Source organism: Lethenteron reissneri, chromosome 28 (assembly GCF_015708825.2).
Source record: "Lethenteron reissneri isolate LAM-NWPU_2019-01 chromosome 28, ASM1570882v1, whole genome shotgun sequence".
Classification (NCBI taxonomy): Eukaryota; Metazoa; Chordata; class Hyperoartia; order Petromyzontiformes; family Petromyzontidae; genus Lethenteron; species Lethenteron reissneri.
In genome coordinates, this window is record NC_083806.1 from 5,975,764 (window position 1) to 5,994,163 (window position 18,400).

The window sequence follows — 18,400 nt, forward strand, 5'->3', positions numbered from 1 at the left end:
GTTCGTTTGCGTGCGTTAAATGCTGTACAAGCCACGGTTCGTCTATTTTTAAATCCTTTATATTAAGTTCGCTTGCTTGCTTGCTTGCGCGCTTACGACCGTGCAAATCTTTCGGTTGTTTTTTAACCCACTTCCCGTGATCCAATCGAGCTGACATTTTGCGCACAGACTCGTTGTGCGTGACAATTTATTTTCGTGAAAAAATTTTTCAAAAATTTTCAACATTTTGGGAATTTTTTTTTTATATTTAATTACCAATTACTTAATGGTGGCAGGCAATCATCTGACCCATAGGTGGCAGCCATCTCAAGCCAGAGGACGAGAGGATTCTAGCCGCCACGCATATAAAGGATTTATAGTGAAAAACTTTGTTTTTACGGGTTAATTTTTTACTTACTTTCATTGATTCCCGAATAGTTGGACTCCACCGTCGAGAGTATAGACTTTTTCATCGTGTTGCCTGAACAGCAGCAAAAACACAACACAATCGTGAGCATTCAGCAACAACATGCAGAGTCGCCGTCTCCTCCGTCACGGCCATTAGCCCGTGCCGCATGTGCGGCCATTGCAGGATGCGCAAACGCGTTGCCGTTGATCGTATTCTTCTTCACGAGTGTGATGGTGGGGAAAAAGTGACGCTGGAAACGGCTTCCCCGTATTCGATTTGCGGTGGTGGCCGTGCAAGGTCGCGAGAAAACCAAGCGACGTTTTGGCGGGCCCCTAAGTAGCTCAAGGGGTCTCCCTCGCCCTGTGCCCAGTTACGCTTTCCTTTATTTCCTTTCTTGCTCCCCGTCACTGGAACAAACTCTCATTGCACGGGAAACAATCACCTTCTCTATAATCTGCAGCTTCCATTCCTCCCTTAAAACAATCCCAATCTCTTCTCCCCTAGCGCGTCCTACTGCTACTCCCTGGCCCTGCCCCCCAGTTACGACCAGGCCTGCCCCAACCGCTATCACTACCCCTATCACTACCCCTATAACTACCCCAACACCTATCACCACCCATATGACTACCCCAACCCCTATCACTACCCCAACCCCTATCACCACCCCTATCACGACCCCTATCACTACCCAAACCGCTATCACTACCCCTATCACTACCCCTATCACTACCCCAACCCCTATCACTACCCCAACCCCTATCACCACCCCTATCACGACCCCTATCACCCCTATCACTACCCCAACCGCTATCACTACCCCTATCACTACCCCTATCACTACCCCAACCCCTATCACAACCCCTATCACTACCCCAACCCCTATCACTACCCCTATCACTACCCCTATCACTACCCCAACCCCTATCACTACCCCAACTCCTATCACTACCCCAACCCCTATCACTACCCCAACCCCTATCACTACCCCAACCTCTCCTTCACCACTCCCGTGTGTTCTCATGTCACCATAACTACACCACTTTTTTAATAGCCCCTACTCTTTATCTCAACCACGTTCATCTTGTGTACAATTTTATAATTGTTGTAAAGCGCCTCAGAAATAAAGCGCTCTAAACATCTACATAAGTTATATGGTTTAAGAAAAATAGAGCACCAAATAAAACTCGCATCTCCACGAAACATTAAAAAAAATGCGCTCATCGTTCACTATTCAAAATATTACCATGGTAATTGGTTTATAGCGTTAATTATTTCACACCCCGGGCGATATCATTATTTAGGTAGCGTCGTCATCATGTGATGTTCATAGCCACGTGACGGTACCAAAATGGGTTCAGCTTTGGCGCTAGAAATGTTTCAACGGGCACAAATGTGCAGCGTGCGGTGTGCGTGCGTCGAAAAAAATCTCGCCCTGTGCGAAAACCACCGTTTCCCGAAGCGATGCATTGTGGTCATATTGTCTAAGGTCAACGTCCATTGCATTGAACAAGTGTGAGGCAGCAGTGAGACATGGACAACTGTCGACATGTCGCATCCGCTGCCAAGTTTGCCTCCGCTAAACTTATCCTCGCATGACTTTTGGCCAGCCGTCGAACAAAGACGGTCATTGCATCGCGCGCGCACTTTCAGGTGCGCTTCTGTGGCTGTCTGGAACGCTCTTCCTTCCGATATTAGGAAGCCACTGGTTAAAGAATAATGTCTTTAGAACTGCGTTTTGTGATTAGTTTGCTGTCCTTCCTCCAGCACCTCCAATTAGCACGGTTGCATGCGTACAGTGCGACAGAACGTACATATGCAGAGACACTGCATCCCCACAATGGGGCCACCCATCAACATTTGCCCGATGGTAACAATAATTATCATCAGTAAATGGCGAGAACAGCCAAAGCAACCGAAACAAAAAACTTGTGCCCGCCGTCAATCGAAAAGTTTTCATCAACTCACAGGCGCGGATGCTTCCAATATTGTCCGTCGGGCAATAGAAAACGCCGTGATTTTGTCTCTTTTTAAATCCTTTATATTAAGTTCGCTTGCTTGCTTGCTTACGTGCTTGCGTGCTTGCTTGCTTGCTTACGACCGTGCAAATCTTTCGGTCGTTTTTTTAACCCACTTCCCGTGATCCAATCGAGCTGACATTTTGCACACAGATTCGTTGTGCGAAACAATTAATGTTCGTGAAACATTTTTTCAAAAATTTTACACTGTTTAGGGAAAACAAATTAAATATTTAATTACCAATTGCTTAATACTGGCAGACAATCATCTGACCCATAGGTGGCAGCCATCTCAAGCCAGAGGACGAGAGGACTCTAGCCGCCACGCATATAAAGGATTTATAGTGAAAAACTTTGTTTTAACGGGTTATACTTATTGTTTTCAACGTCACCTGTGGAAATGGTTTTCTGAACGACCTTGACCGATCTTGTGGAATCGCCGAAGATCACTTTTTCCGTTTTGCTGAAGCCCTTGTCCCCAGCGGTCGCGAGCTGCTCCACAACGATGCCCTTCTGCTGACCGCGGCTGCTGTCTGTGGATTTGCTCTCATGGACGCTCTCCCTCTGTTCTGTTCGTTTCAGTACGGCCGACACAATGGCACGGTGTTATTTTCTTCATAATGACGGGTAATATATGGCACTTTTTAATTTATATACCGCAATTACCGAGCACGGGACCAGAGGTCAAAAAACTGCAAAATGGTCATCACCAAATAGCACTTTAGAAGTTCCAATTGATAACAGATCGTACGTTTCTTGAATTGACAAAAGTTAATCGGCTATTGTATGAAGGCATACCTCCAATGCGCTGTCAGTCATGGGGATCGTTTGACTATATTTCACCACGCAAGGTCAGCGCGGCTTGTTGAAGTGTGGAGTGGGTTTGGGGGCGGTTGGTCGAGGACCGGTTCACAAATTACTCGCCGGGGTTGATAGCGCAGTGCGCTGACCACTGCACCACCACCCCCCTCCTCCCCCACGATCTTGATAATGGGAGCTCACTACAGTACAACATCATGGTAAGTAATGATGATGGTGGGTTTATTGACCTCTGATGCCGTGTCCACGCATCATGTTTAGTTAACGCTCCTTGCATTGAACACTGCTTTGTTCGAGAAATATACACGTGTATGTAATAGGCCAACGTTCCAAGCAATGGCACTTATACACAATAAATTCGCTCGCGTTGGCGATTCAAGCAAAATTGTCACTCCGGGACCCTGTTATCGTCTTGGCGGTGCGCTCTTGCCAATAACATCTGACAACCCGGCAGCATTTGTTAAACAAAGCCTGACTGTTGACGAGACACAGGAGGTTCAAACCGGTCCAGAATTCGCATGTTTGAAACAAAAAATGCTGCTGGGTGATGTTGGCCTGGTAATCGAGTCGGAACGACGGAGCAAACGTTTGTTTTCATTTGAAGGGACGCAGAACGCAGCTGCGTATGCTATGACTCAACAATTCACCGCAGCAGCAGCAACAACAACAATAACGCATAACGCGGTTGTGTACTGTTTATATAAAAATAAAGGAAGCTCATCAACAGTGAAGCCGCGGTGTTTGCCTCCTGTGGATCTTGACGCCAAAGCCAAGTCGAGGCGGCAGGGGCCAACAGCCGCCGAAATGATTACAAACATATTGCAGGCTTACACAGAGGCAGCGTGTATATTTCATTTTGCAAGGCAGTGTCAGTGAGAGACGTGGTGTAAAACAACTTCCTAACACGATCCGCTAAGCGTTGAACCCACACTCGTGTCGTTTAGTCAAACCCATTGGGCGTCCAGTTGCACCCTTGGTTAGTAACGATCGTTGTGTCACGGCATCTGCGTTAGGGATGTTACACGACACAAACGCGTGTTAATAAGCTAACAATTTATTCACAGTCGTGTAGAAACAATACTTGTTATTCCGTAGTAAGTGAGATTTAATCATTTTTTGCTGTCGTTGTTTCTTGTAGTAGCTGTTGTCGTCGTCGTTGTTGTTACGTTCGACACAACTCTATGTTAGCGCACGACTGATCCCGGTGATATTAATTGACGGAAACATCTTGCAGTGGCCGTCTGTTAATGCTTCAGGCACGCCAACTTCACACACTCGTGGTACCTTCGGCGACACTTTCCTCATACAGAGTGTCATCCGTCGAGACACTTCCCTGCACACCTGCATTTTAAAATGTAAATCATTACCCATCTGCCAGCGGCATCTCGTTACCTTCATTCAAATTCAAGAATTGCATTTCTTTTTTTTGTCGTGCGGTTAAAGGTCACCGGATTCAGGGACGTGTATTTTAAAGGGCGTCTTCCTAAACGCCTCGGCAAACTCGACAGCGCCCCCAACTCGCATCTCATCCTCGGTCATTCCGAGGCCCCACTGCTGCAGTTCCAGCCAAGGGCACCACCCCCCCACCCCCCCCCCCCAGTGACATCTGTGCCTATTCAGCACAAGGTGTAAGCAGCAGCATCGGCGCGACAATGGACATTGAATCTGCCGTTCGGGGAGGGGGGGCGAAGGGCTGCGAGCGATGGGGGAAGGTCGTTGTTGTCGCTATGTAGCGGGGAGGGGAGCTTCCCCCAATTAAGCGATTTGCGAGTAATTGATCAAATGTGCCAACTTGGGACGGTGACGCCGACACACAATGGGCTGCTGTTTGTGTTGTTGTTGTTGTTGTTTGTTTCAATAACGTCACGGGGATCCGTCGCGTCCACGGTGAAGCGGGGACGGGGCGCGCGTGGGTTCGCTGGGTGAATAAGTCGACACCACAGCTGGTGCCGCGTCTACACCACCTCGCCCGGTATGCACGAGGCCCTGGGTTTGAGCCTGGCCCACGACGCCTGCTGTGTATTTGGGAGTTTGCGTGTCTCTCTCTCTGTCTCTCTCTCCCGTGGTTGCGTGGATTTGTCTCCGGGTCCTGCGGAGTTTCCGTGCACAATGAGAATCAACGTCGCGCGTTTCGAGTGTTTGGCTACTGATGTGGATTTGAACTTGATAAGCCACTTCGTTAAGCTGTCGTTTGTAGCCAGGTCGCTTCTGCAAAAGAGCTATGCAGCTTAGTGATCATATTTTAAAAATAATAGTTTTTAGTGATACAGTAGAAACTCGTCTTATCCGCTGTGATGTGTGGGATGAACATGACGGATCCTATTATCCGCGCGCGGCTATCTGCGAATTTACTCGATGTCATCGTCAGCCGTGATCAATCCACTGCTGGATGAAGCCCTCCCCCCTCACCCCCCCAAACCGTCGGCATCTCTCACGGTCCCGCGGTACGTAATAATCAACACAGCGCCTGCTGCACAAGAGCCGATTCCATCGCTCCATCTCCCCGGTGGACGTGGCCCCTCTCTCGGGTGCGTTCCATTCCTTGGCAGTCACACCGTAATTTCCCTTGACCATCCCTTCTCGCGACGCGTTACTCCACCCATCCCGCGGGGAAGGGGGGGTAAATAATTACGGATGACCGTGGATGATAGGAAAAGGTCCGCGGATAATCTTTTCTCGTACCCTGTGTAGCTGCCGCAGAAAATAATAATAATAATGGGAGCTGAGTGTTATAGGGGTTGTGGACAAGGGGGGATCTCCTAGAATTTCCCCGCACGTAGAAATGCAAATCCTCTTAAATATCCACCGCAACATTTTTTTTAACTACCTTACCTCTGGCCTTTTTTCGAAGGTTTCTAATCGCCGTGCGAATTCCTCTCCTCTCCTCAAAGTCTGTGGCCTGTGCAAGCTTTGGCAGAACACGGGGTGTGGGGTAAGGGGGGTGGGGAGTAAGTGGTTAAAAGGCTGCTCGCAAACCACCACGTCGGTGTCACGCGGTGGACGAGTTCTGCTGCCGTACCACCGCAGATTTTTTTTTTTCAATCTTAAGAACATATCAATCTGCGCGAAAGAAGTATTTTTTTTAAATGTTCCCTCCGTTCCGATGTACAGTGGATAAGTTGGGTATTGGGTTTTTTTTAACTCTCGCTTTGAAGTTGTGTTTTTTTTAGTGTGTGTGTGTGTGGATGCTATTATGGCCATCGCATGGCAATCAAAGTTTGCGGTCGTTTCGGAGGCATTTTATCAGACGAGCGTGGTATGCCGAATACGTGCATTACACGGAGGCTCTTTTTTAAAATAATGGGCCGGCAGTTGAAATGAAGAGTGATTGGTCGTATCGTTTAGCCACGAAAGGTAAAAGTGCAGCCCTGCGATAATTTGCCCGTGCCACCACCGGCGGAAGGGAGCTCTGTAGAGTCCACACTCGAGGGTCAATTGGCCTGCTCTTCCAAGCTGGTCTATAGATGTCTTGGAAGCGGTGGTGAGAACCCACACTTGAACCCACCTCACGCGACCTACCAATCGACTTACTGTCGGTGCCTGTTTACAATGCTGGCTGGGTGGATGGAGGCAGCGAGGAGAGGCAGATGACATAAACTTTCTACATTGTTTCATCTGCCGCGCCAGCAGATCGAATCGAACCGGCGACTTGTGAATTTCATGTCCAAGCATTTATTTACGTGCCATGCGTTCTATTATTTGAAACAGAAATGTACAAAGGGATATTTTTTTCAGCGTACGGATTGACAACACTGCACATATGAGTCGTTCGCATGTCATCGGTCATCACCAACGACCAATCCTCTGCTGGATGAAGGCCTCAACCAAGCAGCCGTCGTCTCTCGCGGTCCCGCGGAGAAACGGGGAGAGTGCTCGTACACTTTTGTACAAATGCAGTGAGCCAAGGCAGACGCCGGACCTTTACATTTTAAACCGAAAGGGTTCCGAGTCTTGCTCTTAGCCCGAGGCCTTGCGTGACCGAGCAATGACACGGACTGCATTTCAATAAATATTTACAGAATGGCAGTGTTGTTCTTTCCAAACTTTTATTTTGATTTGGGAGCCTTGTTTTTATACGATTATTTTTAAGCTTCTGTCAACCTTATGGCGTATCGTTCTTTCTCTCTCTCTCTGTTACGTTTCATAACAGAGAGCGAGAGAGATAGACGGCTTTATCGAATACGTTGTGTGGTATGAACATTGCGACATTGAAAAATATGTGCTCCTGACGAAGGTTTTCAGCGGCCGTGCCGTAGTGGTCCGATGTGCTTTCGGGTTGCGCCCACGAATACGTTTCATGTCCGACGTTTCGCTCCACGTGACTGTGGCAGTTCCCGGCTATGTGGAGTGTCTCAAACGTGAGACTTCACGCAAAACAATAACGGCGATAACAACCCTAAAACACATCGGAGAGCTATACCAGAAAATGTTTGACGTTATTATCTATGTGTATAAACAAAAACAGAGATTCCCACGTGTAGTCTTCACATGCTGTTGGGGAAAGCGCTGCTAGCGAGCACATATGAAGGCCGGCACGGCACATGACGGGGTGGGTGACCAGCACCACGCCCGACCGCCTTTGTCTCCCCAGTGGTGATCTTTACACACAAACACGAGGTACTCATTTAAGACCGACCTCGGAGAGGCCCATGACCGGTTCAGATAATAAATGGTGCTGGTCGTGAGTGGGAATCCAACTTGGGTCGCCAGGTTCGTAGCGCAGCGCACTTACCATTACGCTACCGCTCCCCACATACGTACATATACACAAAGACACAAAGACAAAGATCCCCCGTATAGCCTGTAACAGACTGTTGGGGCAAGTGCTGTTAACGAGCACCTATGAAGGCCAAAACGGCACACGAGGGGGGGGGGTGGGTGGCCAGCACCACGCCCGGCCGCCTTTGTCTCCCCAGTGGCAATGTTTACACGCCGCACCAGGTACTCATTTGAGGCTGAGTCGACCTAGGGGAGGCCCAGGACCGTTTCAGATAATCGCCACTGATTTGGCCATGGAATTAAAACCGGGTCGCCAGGTTCGTAGCGCAATGCGCTAACCGCTCCACCACCGCTCCCCACATATGTACATATCAACAAAGACAAAAACAAACAAACAAAAACGAATAAGCAAACAGCCAAGAAGCTGTCTAGTACAGCAGTATATTGGAAACGTGTTCTCACGGCGTAGCTAAGACAATAAGCTCAGTGGTATTTACCTGCTAAGATTAAAACAATTGTTTAGTTGAATTCTTGACTTAAAGCTTTCGTGACTGCAGGAATTCATACTATTTGGGTATTTCGGTAAAGTCACGTAGATAGAAAAAATGTTCTTCTTGGTTCTTTCGATAAAGTCGCGTAGAAGGGAAGTAATAAAATAATAAAATAAAACAATAAAATAATTCTCACAACGTTTCGGCCACAATGCAAGAAGCCGTCCTCAGGTGAAGAATGAAACACCACCAGCTTGGAGCGTATATTTAAGCTGGGTTGGAGGGGGGAAGAAGAGCGCCCAGCTTAAATATACGCTCTAAGCTTGGTGGTGTTTCATTCTTCACCTGAGGACGGCTGCTTGCGTTGTGGCCGAAACGTCGTGAGAATTATTGTATTATGTTTTATTTTATTTTATTACTTCCCTTCTACGTGACTTTACCGAAAGAACCAAGAAGATGATTCCCTGCAGTCACGAAAGCTTTAAATCAAAAAAGAAAAATTTTTTTTTTAAATCACGACGTTTCGATCGCAACACAAGCAATCGTCCTCCAGCAGTCCACCTGCTGTACTTTTTTCACCCTATCTTCGTGACTTTGCCGAAAGACCCAAAGAGTATGTTTAGTTACATTTGTATTTGTTTACGTGATTTATTTACCTTTCCTATACTTTGCACTGCTATCGTGTTTTTTGTATTGTTCGTTGTTGTAACCTTCTGACCCGCCCCTACTGAACATGTGTGAAAAACAGCTTCATAGCTCATCGGATTCCTCCAGTCAAAAATAAACAGTCTGACGATTCTGTGCAATATTCCTTACCATCCTCTCCAGGACCTCTTCATCCACGTCGTTTGTATCGAACGGCTCGGCTTTTGGCGCGCCCGCCACCGCCGCCTCTCTGCGGGCGGTGTCTTCTTGGGGCTGATTACTGCTCTTGGTAGGCTCCGTCTCCTGACACATGAAGGAGGAAGAGGAGGAGGAAATTGAGCACGTGCGTGTACATTCACTTTACGCACCCGGTGCATTCCTCACAACGCGATTACGCTATAGCGTGGCTATGCCATTCGGGGAAACCGTTCACGCAACGCGGAAACGCGCCCCTCCGTTATAACGCGGATTGCGCCGTCCGTTATAATGGAGATCGTTCCCTCCGTTATTACGCGAAACGTCGCTCTCTGTTATAATTGAGATCGCTCCCTCTGTTATAACGCGGATTGCACCGTCCGTTATAATGGAGATCGCTCCCTCCGTTATAAGGCGGATTGCGCCGTCCGTTATAATGGAGATCGTTCCCTCCGTTATAACGCGAAACGTCGCTCTCCGTTATAATTGAGATCGCTCCCTCCGTTATAACGCGGATTGCGCCGTCCATTATAATGGAGATCGCTCCCTCCGTTATAACGTGGATTGCGACGTTCGTTATAATGGAGATCGCTCCCTCCGTTATAACGCGAAACGTCGCTCACTGTTATAACGCGGAAAGCGCTCCTCCGTTATAATGTGGAATGTCCCCCTCCATTATAACGAGGAACACACCCCCGTTATAACGCGGTTTGTGAGCGGTCGAAAACGAACTACTTTCTTGATCTGCGCGGCTGAGCGGTGCAGTGACACAGTACGCGGAATGATACTGCAACCCAGCCGCTTACCCTCAGTTCTTTGTCCCGCCATCTCACTGCGTGGTGTGCACAGGGGTCCGTCGCATCTCGCCAAACTTTGTCGTTTGCCACATTATTTGTGGGAAAATTGTTTTCGCCTAACGCGTTTTTTCACTTCACGCGGCACTTTTCAGGAACACGTCTATTGCGTTAAACGAGGACTCACTGGAGTACGTTTACTCGGCTCGTAGCAAATTAACACCAAACCTCGAAATGCAAAGAATTGTTACGATTTGGGGGGTCGCAATTAGATCACATATTTAAAAATTATGATATATTTTTTTTTATCATTTTGGTTTCTCGTCTGTCTAATTTGTACGGGTTACTTCACGCCGTTACCACAAATGTAACGTGAGCGTATCATTTATATAAATGATACATCGTCAGTTTTCAATGTGCGCTATTCAATGCGTATGCAGTATCGTGAGCGTGGCAATCAATTTGAATCCACGTTTGCTAACATCCTCGTAATACAAGCAGTATCCATCACTTTGCATGCCCCGAAACTATCGGACGCATATTTCGAGCCGTGTTGCAGCTCAAATACGTAATCCACTCCTGCAGGTGCAAGCAAATTGATCGCAATTAAATTTCACACCCAAAGGTTGCTCCTTCATTTCGCATCTAATGTAATTGCACACCAACGTTGTTACTTTAGTCCTGGGTATGATGTTAAATCTTCATTATGGCAATGGCTCCCTGGAAGAGAGCGAGAGAGGCGGGGACTGTGTGCGTCTCTCTGAAGGGGGGGGGGGGCGACGGCGGCTCTGGCTTCTGTTAGGGGGCGACACGGGCGTCTCTCTCGCCACTTTCACTCCCAATAGTTGCGGTAGGGGCTGACGGAGAGAGACGCCGCTTGCTAGAGCCGCCTATGCACGGGCTCCCTCGCCACATCGCTACCATCACCGTCACCACCGTCACCACCGTCACCTCCACTATCGCCAAAACCATCACCACCGTCATAACCACACCGTGCACCTCCGATCAGCACGGTCGGCTGCGTGCGGTGCGAAAGAAGTTTAACGCACGTGGGTATGCACGTCACCTAAATAGCACTTAAATTTCGATTTAAAGCTTTCGTGACTGCAGGGATTCATCTTCTTGATTCTTTCGGTAAAGTCACGTAGAATGGAAATAATAAAATAATAAAAATAAAACATAATAAAATAATTCTCACGACGTTTCGGCCACAACGCAAGCAGCCGTCCTCAGGTGAAGAACAGGTCTGTCGGAAAGACTTTCTGACAGACGCTGTTGTGGCCGAAACGTCGTGAAAATTATTTTATAATGTTTTATTTTTATTATTTATTATTTCCATTCTACGTGACTTTACCGAAAGAACCAAGAAGATAAATAGCACTTGCTGGGGAAAAAGCAAATGGGGAGGCCACCTCAACCGCCCTGCCCAAGTCACCGTGCGGAGGGTGCCGCTGAGCGGTGGAGAGAGGGGAGTGGGGTAGCGATGGACGGAGGAAACTTGAGCCACGGAGTTGCCCTCGGGAATAAGAAGTCGACAAAGATCGAGAGCCAGAACCCTTATATATAGAGCAGAGACCCCATAGATTTACGCCATGTAGACCAGTGGTTCTTCACCGTTACTGCAGCCTGCACAACTTTGTCAATCGTTAAACAGTTTGTGTTAATAAACACATGGGGGCCGTCCATAAATTACGTCACGCGATTTTGGACGATTTTTGAACCCCCCCGCCCTCCCCCATCGTCACACAGCGTCACAAAAAGTCAGATCCCCTCCATTCAAATATGACGTCACAAAGCTTTGCCCCCCCCAAAAAAAACACAGGCTTCAAATCGCTTTAAACTATTGTCATTGTAGTGCGTATTTAATGTGCCGCTGCACTCTGATGTTGTAGGAGGAAACATTTATAAAAATAAAAAAATTTAATGAAGTAAAACGTGTTGTCTATATTTTTTTTAAAGTTGCGCATTTTGATGTGACGTCACATTTCTCACCCCCCCCCCCACTCGTCACACATCGTCACAAATCTCTGACCCCCCCCCCCCCCTAGGTGTGTGACATCATTTATGGACGGCCCCATAGGGTTCGATGAAACAAAATAGTACGAACTCACGTGCCCGTGCTTAATCAGTGTTTTCGATTATTTACCTTCTAAAATTTTACATCAACGTCCCGCACCCCCCAGAAAGGACATCTCGCACTCCCAGGGGGTGCGTGCAGCCCAGGTTAAGAACCACTGATATAGGTAGACCCATAGACGTATCCAGGCTAGATACCCTTGGCCTTCCATACAGATCCATAGACATGCACAAGATTACACAGGGGCCGTCATCGTGCGTGTGGCATTACATTCGCCTACGGCAGGGGTGTCCAAACTTTTTGCAAAGAGGGCCACATTTGATGAAGTGAAGATGCCCGGGGGCCAATAGTTCCTTTTGACATTGTTTTAACCACAAAAGTTACGTGGAAATACACACCGTTGTAAAAACAATTTTCATTGTCACAATTACCTTTATTTTTCAAATGACAATGTAACCAAATATAAGCCACTCAGGCAGACGGGAACAACTCTAAAAACGCAATTCTGCCTTTCATTCAGTCAGATAACATTGAACAAACTGTATAGAATACGATTTAAAGCTTTCGTGACTGCAGGGATTCATCTTCTTGGTTCTTTCGGTAAAGTCACGTAGAAGGGAAGTAATAAAATTAATATGCTAAATTCCTCTTCAAATGCAAATTCTTTTGTCAAGGCTCTCTTCCTCCTCCCTCACAGCTTAAATAGACACTCCAAGCCTAAGAAGAACATGTCTGTCTTATCGACAGACATGTTCTTCACCTGAGGACGGCTGCTTGCGTTGTGGCCGAAACGTCGTGAGAATTATTTTATTATGTTTTATTTTTATTATTTTATTACTTCCCTTCAACGTGACTTTACCGAAAGAACCAACAAGATGTATAGAATACCTTACATTTCCATGAGTTTTATACGATGTAATTATTCTGACAGAGCTGGCGAGCCATAACTAACACGTTATAAGACCGAAGCTGCGGGCCGTTTGAAATCTGCCCGCGGGCCGGACTTTGGACATGCCTGGCCTACGGCTATGACGTCGCATAAACAACACCGCCGAGGACGCCAGGACACGGTGGAAGCCTCCTCAACCCTCCTGCCCTAGGCCTGGCTCAAGAACCCTCATGCGGGCTGCAGTGTTGAGGTGTGAAGAGAGGGGTGGGTGGGGGGGGGGCTGGTGCGCGCGGGTCAGAATGGATGGAGGGAGCTTGATCCCTCGACCTGTCCTTGGCCCAGGGAACTTGAGAGAGCTGTTACTTGAGCCCTAGGCAGGTCTTGTGGGAAATTAGGATGCTTAATTTGGTGGGTACCGCATCTTGACGGTGCGAGTTGAACCGCGCTTATGTAAGTGCGTGATGGGGGGCAGCGAGGCGCGCAGCGGAAACCTCGGCGATGCCGAAGTGATGTTTTCGTCATCGGTCGGCAACGCGGTTAGTCCATCCACTGCTGGATGAAGTGCCGCTTTCATCCAGATCGCTCGTTCGCATACGCCGATTACCATGTCCGCGGCAGTCGTACTTGAGCGTCGTCAAAGATTGTCAATAATAATAATAATACAATCTTGATTTAAAGCTTTCGTGACTGCAGGGATTCATATTCTTGGTTCTTTCGGTAACGTCACGTAGAAGAGAAATAATAAAATAATATTAATATAAATCAATATTATATAAATATTTTTGTTATTATGATATTAATATTATTTTATTATTTCCCTTCTACGTGACTTTACCGAAATAACTAATAATACGATCGTTTAGTTTATACTGCGTCATTGCTCATGCAAACTGCATCTCACAATCGCTGAAGAACCACAGACCCAAGCTGGAAGGCAACAGCCAGGCGGTGAGATGGTGCCTACAGTTGCCCAAGCTCTACGGACTTCTAAACATTCAGATATTTTCGGCCAATTAATTATCGTTTGCACGCGGGAGGCAGCCGGAGCACCCGGAGAAAACCCACGCGTGCGAGGGGGCAACGCTCTATCCCCTTACAGAAGGGGACTGCTGATGTCGGCCTGCGCTTTGCTGCGTGGCATCTGTGCGGTGATCCACCGACCCTCGCCGCTGCCTCCACGCTGCTGGATTACAGGCGGCCACGTGCAGCAGTGTATAGCCACCACGGCCAAGGGACATTTTTTCAGATGCACTTCTGCGGCCGTCTGGAACGCCCCTTTCCTTCCGATATCACGAAGCCACCGGAGCTGTGTACTTTCCAAACCAGGTTGAAAAGGAATTTCTTTCGAACCGCTTGTTTGTGTTTTAATGTGTTGTCCTTTTCCCACGCACCTCCGATTAGCACGGTTGGCTACGTACGGCGCGAAAGACGTTCTTATCTCGTCTTAATACAGCGCTTTTATCCAAGGCGCTTTACAAGGTACAATTAGGGTAACTGAAAGTGACACGGTGACTAGGGATGGGGTGTGGGGAGGGCAGTACGTGGGAACCGGAATGAAGGGGGTGCCTAGGGATGGAGGGATGGTTAGGGCCAGGAAGAATGGGTGGGGGTCTTGAGGGAGGAGCGGAAACGAGACAGGGAGGGTGCTTGCTTGATGCTCAACACACGTACATATACGTACACACATTTCACAACGCCGCTCTGAAGCATTTGTTGACTCTTTACGCCCGTCAGGAGAAGTGAAATTGCCCGTCACGTCTTGAAGACAAATGGATGTGCAATGCTCCTTCACGCGTCGAAGGGACGTAACCCCCCCGCCCCCCCCCAGCGATGAATTCCTAGACATCAAATTGCTTTATGTGACGGGGGGGGGGGTGTTTTATGAATATTATTTTAACAACCAAAAAAATGTTCCTCCGTCCTCTCTGACGGAAACCCGTTTTCATTGCACAAGTTGTAGTAATATCTTCACGTGTAAAACACGGCTGCTACCTTTGACCCCCCTACCACACACACATCAAGAAACGAAAGCACGTGTGTGCCCCCCCCCCCCCCCCAGGGCACCAGCGATGGCTCGCGACTTTTTCGCCCTCTGCCAATTTTGGCACCGCTGACAAACAGCGACAACAACGACAACAACAACGACAACAACGACAACAACAACGACAACAACGACAACAACGATGACAACAACAACGACGACAACAACAACGACAACAACGACAACAACGACAACAACGACAACGACAACAACGACAACAACAACGACGACAACAACGATGGAAAAACATTAAAGCGCAGAATCGTTACGCCGACAAAAAAGTACGGCGATGGCCCTTTGGACACGTGTCTTCGTTTAAATCTCAGCTACGCAATGCGCTGGGGGAAGAGGAGACGTTTCTGAAGCTATGTACAGTGCGTTCCTTTTGCATAGGTCAGTGCTGCTGAGGTTGCTTTGTGAACTTACTTTTAATTAGGATTTTCTTAACGTGTTATTAGTATTTCACCGTGATTTTATTTTGCCTGCAATTTCACTTGTATTGTTCGTGCCTGTAAATCCACTATGTATTGCATTTTTTTTTTGCACGAATGGTGTTATAGAAATTAAGTTTGATTGAGTTTGATATCCACGCTGACTTTCGTCTCTCTGAATTAAAATGCTCTTGTTGTCACTACAATGTGTGAACTTTTACGTAATAATAATAATAATCGATCTACGTCACTTCGTCAATCCGCTGTTGGGTAGCGGCGGGCAGGCGGGGTTAAGGCCTCTCCACTCGCCGTGTCGGACGTGGGAGTTTGGATGTCCATACTTCACCGCGCTGGTCGGCGATGGGATGGGAAAGTGAACCAGGAGCTGGTTCAGCACAGGGCAGTAGCCACCACTGACCACACGAACCACCACGCCGCCATTCCAACCGCGAAGCCTTGATGCAGTAGTCGTAGTGGTAAGGTAAAGGTGCATCCCTGCAAGTGCCACTGCTGGTTGGAAGGGTCTTCCATTGGATCTAGCTGGAGGGAGCCACCGTGTAAGATGTTGTTACCCTACTCCTCGACCCAAGGCCGTAGCCATGGAGTCAACATTGGGGGGGGCAAATCTTCCAGGGGGTCTGGGGGTCCCCCCCCCCAAAAAAAATCTAAATTTAAAAACGAATTTCCTGGCTCAAATATTTAATAATTCACTAACACATGGGATGAATGTTTTTTTTTTACAATAACGCCTAATAGTGTATTGTATTACATTGCTCTGTTTTTTTATTTCTGACCTTTTCTTGTTTCATTGTATGTAATGGCAGAGATCAGGGATTAATAAAGTACAACCATAACCACAATAATATGAACATAAATCTATGCATTGTTATACGAAGACAAGTCCAGATATTGTGGCCAAGGTTTGGCAAATTGTCGTTTTTATTTACATGGCATAGCAATTATGATTATTATTTTTTGATATTTGTATTAGTTGAATATTGTAATTACGGCATTGCCTCGACCACACACGACCGCCGATAGACTAACTGTGGCGTTCTAGATCTGAAGTTTTCGTGACTGCAATGATCCATACCCTTTGGTTCTTTCCGTAAAGTCACGTAGGTATAAAATAAGTATAACCCGTAAAAACAAAGTTTTTCACTATAAATCCTTTATATGCGTGGCGGCTAGAGTCCTCTGGCTTGAGATGGCTGCCACCTATGGGTCAGATGATTGCATTGCACCATTAAGCAATTGGTAATTTAATATAATATTTTTGTCCTAAAAAGTTTAAAATTTTGGGAAAAATTTTAATTGTCACGCACAACGAGTCTGTGTGGAAAATTTCAGCTCGATTGGATCCCAGGAAGTGGGTTAAAAAACGACCGAAAGATTTGCACGGCCCTAAGCAAGCAAGCGAACTTAATATAAAGGATTTAATAAAATACATTTTAATTAATTTTTATTTTATTTTATTTTATACCTACGTGACTTTACCGAAATAACTAACTGTGGCGTTACCCGTTCGCACTGCTGCGTGGATCGGAGCCGCCGTGGTCATTCGAGCAATTTGCAGCGTCCCGTTAATGTTAATGATAATAACAACAATAATACTTAAAACACGGAGTTCCATTGGCCGAGAACAAAAACGTGCCAGCGAGTATTTCATTTTTCAGCTGCTCTTAACCCCGAAGCGTATAGCCAGCTAGGGAGTTTTCCGGCTTAATTTAAATCAACGTTTGATATTACTCTACCGTTTACATACGGCGGAGGGATAAAAAAAATTTAGGATGTTTTTTTTATTGTTTTTAAAGGTCGGATGCCGAACCGATAACGATGACAAACAACGGTACGAGATGTTCTGGACATTCGGTTCCCACTCTCGATGTCTCTTTATTTACGGCTGAAGTAAGGCGATCACTTCCAATCTCGGTCTCGCACTGATTGCATTGCTGGACCGGCGCCAATTATGCCGTAGCGTAAGTGCTTCCAGCGCTCCCCCTTTAGCCATGTTATAACGAAAACATTATTTATTCTGAGAAAATTTAAACATCGCTGTGATCCCTTCCGTGTCCGCCCCCCCCCCCCTCCCGATGCACCTACAAGCGACGACAAAATCTTGCCGACCGGCACGCTGACGCCTGTCCAGTTGCGAACGTACTCAAGCGACGGCAAGTAAAACGTGCATCGGATGTTCTTAAACGTTTGGATTACTTGGCAAATTGATATGAGCAGATCTACTTGGTATTCTTCTTAGGTTGTTTTCGGTAAAGTCACGTAGGTAAAACATTAAAATTAATAAAAGTAAAATAAAACAAAAATCACGACGTTTCGGAGGCAACACAAGCTTCTGTCTTCAGGTGGAACCGTCACAGCCACGACAGTTGTATCAAGTAAATGAGAGATTGCAGGAGCTACCACTCCGTTTATATAATGGTTGTAGAGGGGGGAAGGGCCAAGTACAGCACACTTTTTATTCATATGGTAAGGTGAGGCTTAAGAGGGTGAGCCTTTGTTATGTTATGTTAACGGAGTGGTAGCTCCTGCAATCTCTCATTTACTTGATACAGCTGTCGTGGCTGTGACGGTTCCACCTGAAGACGGAAGCTTGTGTTGCCTCCGAAACGTCGTGATTTTTATTTTATTTTACTTTTATTAATTTTAATTTTTTACCTACGTGACTTTACCGAAAAAACCTAAGAATATGAATCCTTGCAGTCACGAAAGCTTCAAATCTAGATCTACTTGGACTGCACCCGATCGAGCCTGGAATGCCATCCCCCCCCACCACTCCTCACAGTGATCCGTGCTGTAGCCTCCCTGCCCCCCCCCCATTCCCTGTTCAAATCCAGGTTCAAGACGTTACCCCTTCACCTCCCCTGCTTTTTGCCGGATC

The 18,400-nt window shown here is 47.0% G+C and overlaps 1 protein-coding gene across 2 annotated transcripts in view; it reads right to left on the reverse strand.

The window, feature by feature from the left end:
- The window catches only part of LOC133348866 (smoothelin-like protein 2), a 50,683-nt gene that overhangs the window by 22,399 nt on the left and 9,884 nt on the right, over positions 1-18,400 (reverse strand). Inside the window, exons 2-6 of one of the 2 annotated variants that reach the window (XM_061561929.1) lie at positions 9,249-9,380; positions 6,055-6,130; positions 4,507-4,563; positions 2,796-2,972; positions 398-460 (exon numbers count right to left, since the gene is read on the reverse strand). In XM_061561929.1, coding sequence (XP_061417913.1) covers positions 398-460; positions 2,796-2,972; positions 4,507-4,563; positions 6,055-6,130; positions 9,249-9,380 — 505 coding nt within the window. The remainder of the gene's footprint in view (positions 1-397; positions 461-2,795; positions 2,973-4,506; positions 4,564-6,054; positions 6,131-9,248; positions 9,381-18,400) is intronic. The other variant, XM_061561931.1, reaches the window with a different exon arrangement.